The 14,101-nt window shown below is 46.3% G+C and overlaps 1 protein-coding gene across 5 annotated transcripts in view; it reads right to left on the bottom strand.

The window, feature by feature from the left end:
• The window catches only part of Fmnl3 (formin like 3), a 69,154-nt gene extending 57,710 nt beyond the window's left edge, over window positions 1-11,444 (bottom strand). For all 5 annotated transcript variants that reach the window (XM_042677651.1, XM_042677653.1, XM_042677649.1 and 2 more), the window contains exon 1: window positions 11,051-11,444. In XM_042677651.1, coding sequence (XP_042533585.1) covers window positions 11,051-11,176 — 126 coding nt within the window. In that variant the 5' untranslated portion in view covers window positions 11,177-11,444. The remainder of the gene's footprint in view (window positions 1-11,050) is intronic.
• Window positions 11,445-14,101: the final 2,657 nt, after the last annotated feature.

Here is a 14,101-nt window from a genome sequence, read left to right as displayed (position 1 = left end):
GGTATAAGAGACTTCCTATAAAAATAAAAATCTCTCCACGTCTCTCACCTATCCAGCACACAAACTCCCAATCTATGTCTTGCTGTGAGGTGAAGGAAAAGTTAAAGAATGTGGAAGAGGCTGGGAATGTGGCTTAGTGGTAGAGTGCCTGCCTTGCATACATGAAGCCCTGGGTTCAATATCTCAGTACCACATATAAAACGCCAGAAGTGGTATGGTCTACTGGTGGCTCATGCCTGTAAACCTATTCAGGAAGCTGAAATCTGAGGATTATATAGTTTAAAGCCAGCCCAGGCAGGAAAGGCCATGAGAATCTAATCTCCAATGAACAAAAAGCTGGAAATGGTGCTGTGTCTCAAGTGGTAGAATGCTAGTCTTGAGCACAAAAGTTCAAGGGACAGGGGGCTGGGAAGGTGGCTCAGTGGTAGAGTGCTTGCCTTGCATGCATGAGGCCCTAGGTTCGATTCCTCAGCACCACATAAGCAGAAAAAGCCGAAGTGGCACTAGGGCTCAAGTGGTAGAGTGCTAGCCTTGAGCTGAAGAGCTGAGGGACAGCGCCCAGGCCCTGAGTTCAAGCCCCATGACTGGCAAAAAAAAAAAAAAAACAAACTCAAGGAACAAAGGACAGACCCAGAGTTCAAGCCCCAGGACTGACACCAAAGCAGGGGAGGGCAGGGAGAGCAGAAAGAAGTGTGGCAGGTAAAGACAAAAGTGTCTAGACAGAGAGGTAGCTTCAGATCTCAGTACCTTTATTAGGGGACTCACTTCCTATGGAAGGAAAACACAATAAAAAGTAAAAGATTTAGCTTTGCCAAGGTAGGCAGGGATAGGAAGTAAAAACTCAGGGATTCTAGCTGCAGAGCTAAGCTCTATCATGGAATCTCTTCTTCATAGACTACCACCTTAAAATCCTCAATTCCCTTCAGTGGCTATTCAGAGGAGTCCTGAAGTACCCAGTGAGGAGCATGAGACAGGAGGTAATGTGACAACAGCACATTCTCTTATCTTTAAGGAAAAAGGTCCTTCCTCTAAAGTCATTTCTGAACTGGAATGAACCCTGGCCTTTCCTTGCCACTGCTACAGCTCAGCTCAGACTTTGGAGAAATGTTTCCCCAGAAGAGAGGTGACCACCCTGGCACACTAGATAGCATGCTGACGTCAGGCAACCGGCGCTGCTACACCCCAGGCTCACTACAGACAGCTCTGGAGTATTTTGGTTTGGACCACAGAACCAGGCTCGCCTACCCCTCCTAGGCAACTTCAGGAGCAAAGGAGGATCTGTGGTCATATTTCCTCTCTACCTTGGCTTCTTTTTTCACCTCATTGAAGATCAGTTATTTCCATCATAACCAGTTCCTGTTTCTCACCAGATGTAGCAGTTGTTTCCCCAGAGACAGAGTTATGAAGCATTATGACTGCCACCTGGACTGTTCCAGCTGCAGAACGTAGGCCCAACAAGTCTCCAGCCAAAGGGTTTTTCATCCCAGATAAGGTAGCTAGAAGAAGAATGTTAAGAGGCAGAAAGCAATTCCACAAACTCCACAGTGGACATACTAGTGTTGATTTTAGTTGTGTGTGTGTGTGTGTGTGTGTGTGTGTGTGTGTGTGTGTGTGTGTGTGTGTGTGTGTGTGTGTGTGTGTGTGTGTGTGTGTGTGTCCGTGTCCCCTGGGATATGAACTCAGGGACTGAGCATTGTCCCTAAATATCTTTGCTCAAGCCGAGCACAGTACCAATTGAGCCACAATTCTATTTCCAGCTTTTGGTGGTTAACTGGAGAGTTAAGGACTTTCAAGAGTTTCAAGGACTTTCCTGCCCAGGCTAATTTTGAACTGCAACCTCAGATCTCTGCCTCCTGAGTAGCTAGGATAATAGGCATGAGCCAGTGGTACTCAGCAATGTTAGTATTTTATTTTTTATTTTTATTTTTTGTTAAAATAAAGGCGATATATAGAGGGGTTACAGTACATAAGTTATGTAATGACCAATGTCAAGTATTTTATTCTTGTAAAATATTTATAAAAATAGAATATTTAGCCAGGAGCTGGGAAGGTGGCTTAGTGGTAGAGTGCTTGCCTAGCATGCATGAAGCCCTGGGTTTGATTCCTCAGTACCATATACACAGAAAAATCAAGAAGGGCACTGTGGCTCAAGTGGTAGAGTGCTAGGCTTGAGCAAAAGAGCTCAGAGACAGTGCTTAGGCCCTCAGTTCAAGGCCCAGGACTGGCAAACACACACACACACACACACACACACACACACACACACACACACACACACACACACACACACACACACACACACACACATTTAGCCGGGTGCCAGTGGCTCATGCCTGTAATCCTAGTTACTCAGGAAGCTGAGATCTGAGGATTGAAGTTCAAAGCCAGCCCGGGCAGGAAAGTCAGTGAAACTCTTTATCTCCAATAAACCACCAGAAAACTGGAACTGGCGCTATGGCTCAAGTGGTGGAACGCTAGCCTTGAGCTGAAGAGCCGAGGGACTGCCCAGGCCCAGAGTTCAAGTTCCACAACCAAAAAAAAAAAAAAAGAATATTTGTTCATATGTGAAAAATGTTGTAATGTTCAAAGTGTGGAGAAAATATATGTTACAAAGATACATAAATATATAATAAATCCCCAACAGAGAATAAAGAACACAAACAAAAGATGGCCTAAATACATGATAAAATGTTCAGAAAAATGCAAAATAAAACAAAATAATCTAGGGGAAAGGTCTTATATAACAAGGTTAGCGGGGCACTGGTAGTTCACGCCTGTAATCCTAGCTACTCAGGAGGCTGAGATCTGATGATCACGATTCAAAGCCACCCTGGGCAGGAAAGTCTCTCAGACTCTTATCTCCAATAAACCACTCAGAAAGCTGAAGTGGCACTGTGGTTCCAGTGGTAGAGCACTAGCCTTGAGCTGAAGAGCTCTGGGACAGTGCCCTGGCCCAGAGTTCAAGTCCCACAACCAACAAAAAAAAAAAAAAACAAGGTTAGTGGCCACTGTCCTGGAATTCATGATCCTAATGTCTCAGCTTCCTTAGTGCTGGAATTATAGTCATGCACTACCAGATTTAGCTTGAAACTTACCATTTCTTATTAATCAGATTAGTAAAGTGTATGAGTGTGTGTGTGTGTCTGTGTGTTGGTCCTGGGGCTTGAACTCAGGATCTGGGCACTGTCCCTGAGCTCTTTTGCTTAAGACTAGCACTCTTGCCACTAGAGCCACAGTTCCACTCACAGCGTTTTGGTTGTTGATTAGAGGTAACAATCTCAGTAGGGCCAAGTGCTAGAGGCTCAAGCCTGTAATCTTATCTAGTCAGGAGACAGAGATCTGAGGATCTTGGTTTAAAGCCAAGGGTAGTCCAAGAGACTCTTATCTCTGATGAACTTTCAAAAAGTCAGAAGTGGAGCTGTGATTCAAGTGATAGAGTGCTAGCCTTAAGCAAAAAGCTCAGAGATAGCACCTAGTCCCTAGATTCAAGCCCCATGACTGGCACCAAAAAAAAAAAAAAAGGGTGTCTCATGGGCTTCCCTGCCCAGACTAGTTTCAAACCATGATCTTCAGAGCTCAGCTCCTCAAGTAGGTAGTATTACAGGGGTGAGGCATCAACACCTGACAGCAAAGGTTTTTAAAAAGCTAAACTATCTAGAAACAGAGAAAACAGAGCTGAGGAGGCACAGCACCTGCCCAGCATGTATTAGGCCTTAGGTCTGATACCTGAAACGGGAAGGGGAACGAGGACAAGGAATCTAATTTATCAGTAGAAAGGATAACTGACAACTTTTTTATAAGGTATATGTCCCAAAGGTTTTTAAAAAGTACATATATATGTATATGGGGGGGGGGCGGTAACAAGTTAGACAAGAAATGTAATCACTACCTTACTTATGTAACCATAACCCCTCTGCACACCTTGACCATAAAATTTTTTTTAAAATTCTAAAAAGAATGTATATGTGAGCCGGCCATCAGTGGCTCACGCCTATAATCCTAACTACTTAGGAGGCTGAGATCTGAGCATCTCGGTTCAAAGTCAGCTGGGACAGGAAAGACTGTGAGACTCCTATCTCCAATAAACCATCAGCAAACCAGAAGTGGCGTTGTAGCTCAAGTGGTAGAGCGCTCGCCTTGAGCTGAAGAGCTGAGGGGCAGTGCTCAGGCCCAGAGTTCAAGCCCCACGACCGACAAAAAAAAGAATGTAGATGTGTGTGTGTGTGTGTGTGTGTGTATGTGTGTGTGCGCGCGCGTATCTTTTGACCCATTTCTAGCAATCTAAAGCAATAATGAGATGAATACAAATACTTATGCCAAAAATATTCATCATGTTATTTAAAACAAAAACACCAGAGAGATTTAACAATAGAAAGAAAGAAGAAAGAAAGAGAGAGAGAGAGAGAGAAAGAGGAAGGGAGGTTGGGAGGGAGGGAGGGAAAGAAAAGAAAGCAAGCAAGCAAGCTAGGCCCTGGTAGCTCACACCTATAATCTCAGCTACTCAGGAGGCTGAGATCTGAGGATCATAGTTCAAGGCCTGTGTGCAAGAAAGTCCATGAGACTCTTAGCTCCAATTAACCACCAAAAAAACAGAAGTAGAGCTTTGGCTCAAAGAGGTAGACAGCTAGCCTTGAGCAAAGAACTAAGGGACAATACCCAGGCCCCTAGTTCAAGCCCCACGACAGACCAAAAAAATGCAGGGGGCAAGATAATGCAGTAATAAAACATACATCATGGAGTACTATGTAACCATACTCATGCTACTGAAGAACATTCAGACAAATAAGAAAAACACTTAAAATTGTAAAGAGAGACTGGGTATTAATGGCTCACACCTGTGAAAGTCTGTGAGCCTCATCTCTAACCATCAGAAACTCAGAAGTGGAGTTGTGGCTCAAGTGTTAGAGGCCAGCCTTGAGCAAAATAGCTCAGGAACAGTACCCAAGTCCTGAGTTGAAGCCCAAGACTGGCGCACACACATATTCATTCTCATTCTCTCTCTCTTTCTCTCTCTCTCTCCCCCTCCCCCATCCCATGTGGACTCTCTCTCTCTCTCTCACACAACACACACACACACACACACACACACATACACACACACACAGTAAAGAAAACCTGTTTCCAAAACTGTTAAATTTTTATTACTTCAATAATGAGAAGAAATAGTATCAATCCTCTTCTTTGAGGACATTCACATTTGTTTGTTTTTCAAAAGACCATTTGGAAATATGGTAGTTAGAATCTCCAAAATAATTTATGTCTTTTAATCTAACAAGTTCAGTTTTAGGTTCCTAGTCTAAGGAAAACTCTAAATATTAAAAAGGTTTTGTACACCAAGATGTTCAACACAGCATTGTTTATGATGGCAAACAGAAGCAAACAGCCTAATGTTGAATTGTAAGAGTATGGTTGAGCAAGCAATGGTACATTCACTTTTAAAAATTTACAATTACTAGCATAAGAAAACTAATGAAATAAACACCAAAAAGGGAAAAGTTGATAAAATTATGCATACTGAATATCAACATTGTATATAACTATATAGTGAAAAAACATGAAAAGAGGGGCTGGGAAGGTGGCTCAGTGGTAGAGTGCTTGCCTTGCATGCATGAGGCCCTGGGTTCGATTCCTCAGCACCACATAAGCAGAAAAAGCCGGAAGTGGTGCTGAGGCTCAAGTGGTAGAGCACTAGCATTGAGCTGAAGAGCTGAGGGACAGCGCCCAGGCCCAGAGTTCAGGCTCCACAAAAAAAAAAAAAAAAGGAAAGTAAGAAAAAGAAAAACATGAAAAGATTTAAAGTGCACTGGCTACATTTGGTCACCATTGTTATTGCTTTTCTGTATGTAAATCTTCAATCTCTTCTTTGTGAATTGTTTTATTCTTTCTTTTTTTGGCACACGCTCACACACACACACACACACACACTGGGGCTTGACCACACACACACACACACACACACACACACACACACACACACACACACACACGGGCTTGAACTCAGAGCCTGGCCACTGTCCTTTAGCTTTTTAAGGCTGGCACTCCACCCCTTGTGCCACTGCTCCATTTCTGGCTTTTTGGTGGTCAACTGGAGATAGATGCAAAGACTTTTCTGCCTGAGCTGGCTCTGAACTACCATCCTCAGACCTTAGCTGACTGAATAGCTAGGGATTACAGGTATGAGCCTAGTTGTATTTTCTTTAGAGAATAAGAATTACATTAAAAGAGAAGGGAAGGTGGAGCCAAAAATCTCTCTCTCTGGATAATGAGAGCATTCCCAAATGACAAAGAATCCATTCCATTTTATCCCTATATATACCTTCCCAGATTAAGGCTCAATTACTGGAAGGTCAATGGAATGAAGGTCCTCTCTGTGGTCTGGGGTCTTCTCAGTGGAGTCTCTGAACAAGGAGGTTTCTCTGACCAGCTGTTCCCGAGGGCTCTTTCCCTCCCCCAAGATCTATTCCAGCCTGAACTAATTCACCACAATCCTGGGGCTGAGGAAAAAAATTCCACCATAGCCATTTGGAACCTGATATTTAGTCCAAGTTTTTCCCAGCCCCTTTCTGTGTCAAAGGAGGCTCCTCAAAGCCTCTCAGATAGCTAGCACCCAGCCCAGCTAAGCCACTACACTTATGGCAAGGCCCAAATTGTCAGTCATCACCGGAGAAATGTGAGGAGGGGCTACAATAGGGACAATGCTGTCACCCAGCCCCATCCTCTTGCCTGAGAACCTCCTCCTAAATGAAAATCAGGGTGTTTTCTGGAATGAGATCTTTTAGAATTAGTTTCGTTAATAAGTTAGCACACACTGAAGGAAGACTGCTGTCCTTCCAAAGCCCTTAAGAGTCCTCTACCACCCTTCCTTACCTAAGGAAAGTCAAGCACTGGCCAGAATATAAACTTTTAAGCACCTGAGTTTGGGTTTAATCTAGTTGGGACCAAGACACTGACACAAACTAAACATTATCTTTCATTCTAGTACTATCAAAGTAGAGCTCCAATAAACTCCCACTTTCTCAATACTCAGTAAAATGGGATTCAGACAGGGAGGCAAAGAAGGATCTTGAAAGTATTATAACACAAGCCGGGCGCCAGTGGCTCACGCCTGTAATCTTAGCTACTCAGGAGGCTGAGATCTAAGGATCACAGTTCAGAGCCAGCCTGGGCAGGAAAGTCCATGAGACTCTTATTTCCAGAAAACCAGAAGTGGCGCTGTGGCTCAAGCGGTAGAGTGCTCGCCTTGAGCTGAAGAGCTGAGGGACAGCGCTCAAGCCCAGAGTTCAAGTCCCACAACGGACAAAAAAAAAGAAAGAATTATAACACAACAATTTTAACCACTAAAAGGGGCACATCTAAAAGAACCAATCAGGAACCTCAGCTGCCACTAGGAATAAGTATCCTAGCATATTTATGATCCATTTACAGCACCACCAGCCAGGAAACTCTGGTTTAAGGCATTGGGCTAGGTTAGGGAGTCCTGTGATCAATATCCTGAACAAATCACTTCAGGCCTCAGGCCTCAGGCCTCAAGCTTTCAATCTCTGCTTACAAGTCCTGGGTCAGATCATGTGTCTATACCACAATGCCTGGAGCCTGTGGTCTTGACTCAGCACTGATACAACTTCCCCAGCCAGGGTACTTTACATGGGGGTTTCCATAGATACACTGGGGCAGGGGATACTTTCTAACAACAACAGGCATATCCTGAGATTGAGTATCTACAGCATGGGTAACTAGCTTCATCAGATTTCTATACCTAAAACTCCTTTTGGGGGAATAAAAGTAATCTCAGATCTGAGTCACTGTTGAGATACAAACTTCAAAATTACCATTTACTAGCTGCTAAATATCATTAAATCCACACAACAATCTCAAGTGACAATTGTGTACGTGGGGAAATGGGGGAGTGTGTGTGTGCGCATGCACACGCACGTGCCAAACTTGGGGCTTGAACTCATGATCTGGGTGCTGTCACTTAGCTTTTTGGCTCAAGGTTTGTGCTCTACCACTTGAGCCACAGCTCCACTTCTGGCTTTTTTGGTAGCTAATGAAGGGTCTCATGGATGTTCCTGTTCAGGCTAGGTTCAAATCATGATCCTCAGATCTCAGACTCCTGAGTAGTCAGGAATATAGCATGAATCACTGGTGTCCAGTGACAAATGTTTTTATTACCCCTCTTTATAAGAGAAAAGTGGGACTCAAATGGGTTAACTAGTAACTTGTTTAAGATAAAATGCTTTGTTCTTTTTTCAAGTCTGAGACAAGTACCTGGCACTTTTGCTCACTGGCTAGCACTCTACCAACTGAACCATGCCACCAACCGCTCAAATGCTTTACTAAGGGGAAACTGTGCAGGAGGCAGTATTTGAATCCACATTGACTTGACAGTTCTGCTTAACCAGGACACTAGTAAATCACTGCAACCACCCCCCTACTCCTGCCATAGTATTTGCATAAACCCAACCAATTATAGCTGGCAAACTAAGAAAAAGATAAGAAAAATGCAGCTTGCCTGTTTATCACCAAGAAAAGAAGTTACTACACTAAGTACCTACTGAGTGCCAAGTATATTATATACAATTAGTTCTCACAATCTCATGAGAGCAAGAATTATTGGCCCCATTTTATAGATGGAGGGGGGGAACTAGGCTCAAAAAAGACAAGCTGCCAACCCAGAGTCCTTGCTTTTGCTTCTGACTGCTCAAGAAACACCATGTGCTTGCCTGTGGATCAAACACCTAATTCACCATCTATTCCCAAAGGATAGTATAAAGGATACCTTTCAGAAGCTGTAGAAACATCTTTAAGGGATCCCAGAGAACAGTTCAATTCCCCATGAAAACATAAATTTTCTGTTAGAAAACTGAGGTTAAACTGGGTTCCAATGGCTCACACCTGTAATCCTAGCTACTCAGGAGGTTGGGATCTGAGGATCACAGTTTGAAGCCAGCTGGAGCAGGAAAGTCTGTGAGACTTTTGCTCCAAATAATCAGCAAAAAGGTGACCACGGTCAGAGCCTGGGCCCAGAGTTCAAGCCCTACGACCATCTCCCACACCCCCCAAAAAATTAGGTTAAATTCTTTCCTTTCCTGAAACAACTAGCCTTAGCCTGCCTGCCCTGTTCTGTTCCAATCCTCAATCATCAGCAGCAGCTCAGGGATACAGATACAAAACCAAAACAAAAGCATGAGGAAACAAATCAAAACTTTATACAGAAGGATTTCAAGTGGGTGGTCCAGTCCCCTGCTTGACCTGAGAATCTCTGAGTGCTATGGTTAGTAACCACCATACCCAGTACATTTTGTGAATATTAATCCACCAGTTTGCTAAACAAACAAGCAAGCAGAGCTCCAAAAGAAGACATGATGGATTCTGGTCCTGAGTTCTCACAAAGGCCTATCAGTCCTGACCTCAGGAAGCCTCCCATCTAATCTATCTCAGACCAGCCCTTTCTCTCTAATTTTATAGCTAACTGGTATCAGCTTACTGGGGGATTTCCACATCTCTACTGGAGTGCAGATTCCCTCCTATTCTTCCCCCCAACAGTCAAGCTCTTGTTCTCAAGGGCACTAAGTCCCAGTCTCTTCTCAGCTTCTAAGATGGTCATAGTACATTAGTAATCACTGACTCACTCCATCCCTCAGATGAGGCTGGAGGAAACACAGAGGATCACAGGATGTGTGGTCCAGATCCCTTTGGCCCTTTTCAGAGCTGGCAGGCAGAGAGGTGCCAGTGACACGGTTTCCCCTTGGAACATCTTCTTGGAACGTGGTGGACCCTCTCTGAGTTGGCTCTGATGCCAGTGGGCTGATGTCAGGCTCTCCACTATGGGAGAGGCTAGGATCTCTAGACAGCTCCACTGCTGCCAACAGATCTAATCTCTCTCTTCAAGGCAGATGAAATCCAATAAGGCTGCTAAGCCTACAACTTATTCCTCCTCACAAGCAAAGGCAGCACTTCAGGCCATACCAACAATAATGCCAGAATTATTACTGCTTCTTAAGGGTTCTTTGGGAAACTGAGAACTATTTTCCCAAGTTTCTCAAAGATTTATTTGTGTTCACAAATGTTTCTTTCTCCAAAACTTCATGCTTAAAGCTTCAATAGATACTCCAACTCCATGACCAGCTCATAACCACTGACTTGAATGTCTAATTCCCACAGCAAAGGTGAATTCCCTAAGTCAGTTATAAAATCTCATCCATAAAGACCATTTTGGAGCTTACAGAAAGACTACAAAGAAACACAGGCAAAGCAACACAAACTAGTCAGTAGAGCTTAACATGAAAAAAAAAGGGGGGGGGAGGGATGGTTTGTGTATTGTTTCAATTGGGGAAAAAAAAAAAACCTGGTGAAATGGCTTATCCACATGTTCAGCCTTTTAGGCAAATCCACTATAACTTTACAGGATGCCTGCAGGCCGTTCTGAAAATAAGTAGAATGGCATCAGTCTTTATTCCACCCCCTACCAGTGCTGCCAAACCCCCTCCTCCCCCCGTTCTTCTGCTTCCCCCCCAAACATCTGGGCTGGGCTGGGCTGGGCGCGGGACCCACTCACTCCCTGGGAAGCCTCCATGTTAACCGAGGAAAGAAGTCAGGCTGTAGGGCGAGCCAGCCTCAGCTTCTGAATTCGTCCCACCAGCGAGAATCGGGAATAGAATTCTCGGCCCGGGGAGACGGGACGGGGAAGGGGGTGGGGGGAGGAATTAGGGAGAAATGAAGGCAGCAGGAGGAGGGAAGGGAGGGAGGGAGGGGAGTCTGGCTCCTGGGGTGGTCCGGGATTGGGGACCCCCTGTTTTGTTTCCTAAATACTCCATAGTTCGTTCAGGCGCTGGTCCCTATGTCCCCGACGGGGCTGTCCCAGGACGGAGGCCAGCGGCTGCTCAGAGGTTCCCGGGAAAAGTCGTTTTCGGAGGCCGGGTCTGTCGGGGGGCCTTGGTGGCTGAAGGGGTGGGCGGGACGAGGCCCGGGACAAAAGTTCCACCCGGGGAGTGGGAGAGCAGGAGGGGGGCGGTGGGGAGGGAGGGGAGAGGCTGGGCTCGGGTCTTACCAGCACCAGGGCAAACCTCTCCTCCAGCTCACAGGGCTCTGGCATCGGCATCTTGCCGGGCGGCAGCAGCAGCGGGACGGAGGGCGGCTCTCCCGGGCCCCCCTCGGCACTCTCCAGGTTGCCCATGGCGGCGGGGCCCCCCTCTGAGGAGGGGGGCCTTAGCCCCCCACTTCCACACGCGGGAAAGGGGCCTCGGGCTCAGCGGGTTGGACCTGGCTCCGCCCTCAGCGCCGACTCTTCCAGTCCGGACTGCGCTGCCCCTTCGAGGGGCGCCGGGAACCCCTCCGGAGTCCCACAGGCGGCAGGCGCGCGGGGAGGGCGAAGGCGGCACAGCAGACAGCGGCACCGCAGCGTCGGGGACAACGGCGGCCGGCTCTGGCTCCCAACCGCTGCCTCGCCGCTCCCGGCGCGCCGCCCCGGCGCGGTCCCTCCCCGCCCCCGCCCCCCCCACGCTCTCACTTCCCCCTCCCCTCCCCCCTGCCTCGCTTCCTCCCACCCACTCCCCGCCGGGACTCCGGCTGCCCCGCTAGCGAGCGCCGACTGCAGCCCGCGAGACGCGCGCCTGGTTCGTGCAGGCCACGCCCTCCACCTACGGGCTTTCGGAGCATCCCGCCCCACCCGCCTTCGATTGACAGCTGTGACTGCCAATCACACAACCTCCCGCCCTCGGCAACCTCGTGCCTAGAGCCGAGCGCGCCCTGGCGGTCCCAATGAGCATCCAATCACCATTGTTGCTGGAGAGCCGAGAGAGGAAAAATGTGTGAGTAGAGGGTGTGAAGCTAACTACAAAAGCAGTGCAAACACGAGGACACTCTGGAGAGAGAACACATCTGTTAAGAATAACTGAGAGGGCCGGGCGCCGGTGGCTCACGCCTGTCATCCTAGCTACTCAGGAGGCTGAAATCTGAGGATCGCAGTTCAAAGCCAGCCCGGGCAGGAAAATCTGTGAGACTCTTATTTCCAATAAACCACTGGAAAACTGGAAGTGGCGCTGTGGCTCAAGTGGTACAGCGCTCGCCTTGAGCTAAAGAGCGCAAGGACAGCGCCCAGAGTTCAAGCCTCATGACCGACAAAAAAAAAAAAAAAAGAGTAACTGTGAAAGCCAGTAAATCTAGGTACTATTGAGGCTAAAATCTAGAGGATTGAAGTTTGAAGCCAGTCCAGAAGCCAGTCCATGACCACCACCACCACCACCACCCCCCACACACACAAACAAAATATGCCAGACATGGAGTCATGGCTCAAGTGCTAGAGCATCAGCCTTAAGCAAGAAAGTTGCGCAAGAGTCAGATCCAGAGTTCAAGCCCTGGTACCGGCACAAAGAGTAATCATGTGAGACTTTGTATGTGACCTTAGAGAAATAATGTCACCTCTCTAAACCTTTGTCTAATGGAGATTAAAAAAAAAATAGCCCTGTGGAAAACGTGGTTTGAACGATCATGTGACCTAATGTCTTTTGGGGGCATGGCTCACAGAATGAGTTAGGCAAATCTGGCTTTAATTTCACCCTTGAAGCTCATGGAGCCTTGATTAGCTATTTCTTCCCCAGGTCTATTTCTTGAACAATACAGACTATAAATACCCACTCCTAAGGGTGCCTAGAGGGTTAGATTATAGAAAGTACTTGGCATAAATAGATACTCCTTTCAACACCCTCTATCTCCTGGTTCTTCTAGTAGTGAGGACTAGTGGCTTTCTGCCTACCCCTCCCCTAGTACTCCCTTGGGCAGTATGAGTTGAGTATTCCTGTGAAGGATTAGGGTTGAGTGTACATCAAATCTCAGAACCTTGGTGGCCTTCACTCACTCTGGGGCACCCTTGGCTTGGTATTAGGAGTTGGGTTGGGACTCGATTAAAAAATAAAAGCAACCACGAGGGAGATGTATTTGAACTGGCATTAAAGAGTGAGAAAGACCCTCCTCAGACAGGGCTGAAATAGATTTAGGAAATGACCTTATCAAAGTTCAGAGGCTCCTGTGGCTGATATGGCAGGAGAACATTGTTCTTCACCTTACTGATGATGTAATGAACTATGTTGTTTCTATCCTGTTAAAGTTCATCACTTTTCTTCTAGTAATAGTACCCCATTTTCTTTTAGAGAATTACTTTTTCCCTGTTCTTAATTCAAGTTGAGCATTTACCCCTATTCCAGGAACCCAATGACCCAGACCTGCTTCATTTTATCTGGGATGCTAAATTGTTAGAATGGACACCTGCAGCTCTTAACAGCTTCTTGCCATTACTCATCATATCTCAAGCCTGCTGGAGAATGAAGCCAATAGGTATTAGGGAAATAGAAACAGAATCTCCTCCCCATCCCACCCCCTATTCCCCACCACCACCACACACACACTGGAATTTGAATTCACGCTTGCCTAGCAGGTACTTACAACTTGACCCACATCCACAGCCCTTTTTGCTTTTGGGGTGTGTGTGTGTGTGTGTGTGTGTGTGTGTGTGTGTGTGTGTGTGTGTGTGTGTGTGTGTGTGTGTGTGTGTGTGTGTGTGTGTGTGTGTGTGTGTGTGTGTGTGTGTGTGTGTGTGTGTGTTTTGATAGTGTCTCGTTTCTGCCTGGCTGGCCTTAAACTATTATATACCTACCTGTGGCTGGGATCACCCAAATTTATTGAGATGGTGACTCAACACTATAAATTTTGTTCAGGTTGGCCTTCAACCTCTCTCCTCTCAATTTCTACCTCCTAAGTAGCTATTATAGACATGAACCACCATGCCTAGCTAGAAACGATTGTGACAACATGCTAAAAACCTCCATCTAACCATATCAGAAGTTATTACTTAGACTTTTTTTTTTTTGTCAGTCATGGGACCTGAACTCTGTCCCTCTCTTCAGCTCAAAGCGAGGGCTCTACCACTTGAGCCACTGCACTACTTCAGCCTTTTTTTCTGTTTATGTGGTGCTGAGGAATCGAACCCAGGGCCTCATGCACGCAAGACAAGCACTCTACCACTGAGCTACCTTCCCAGCCCTACTTAGGCATTTTTATTCATTTATTCAACAAATATTTATTCAAAAGTTAAACTGGGCACCGG

The sequence above is a fragment of the Dipodomys spectabilis genome, unplaced genomic scaffold (assembly GCF_019054845.1).
Source record: "Dipodomys spectabilis isolate Male_0828 unplaced genomic scaffold, ASM1905484v1 ptg000039l, whole genome shotgun sequence".
Taxonomy (NCBI): domain Eukaryota; kingdom Metazoa; phylum Chordata; class Mammalia; order Rodentia; family Heteromyidae; genus Dipodomys; species Dipodomys spectabilis.
This window is presented reverse-complemented; position numbering and strand designations above follow the sequence as displayed.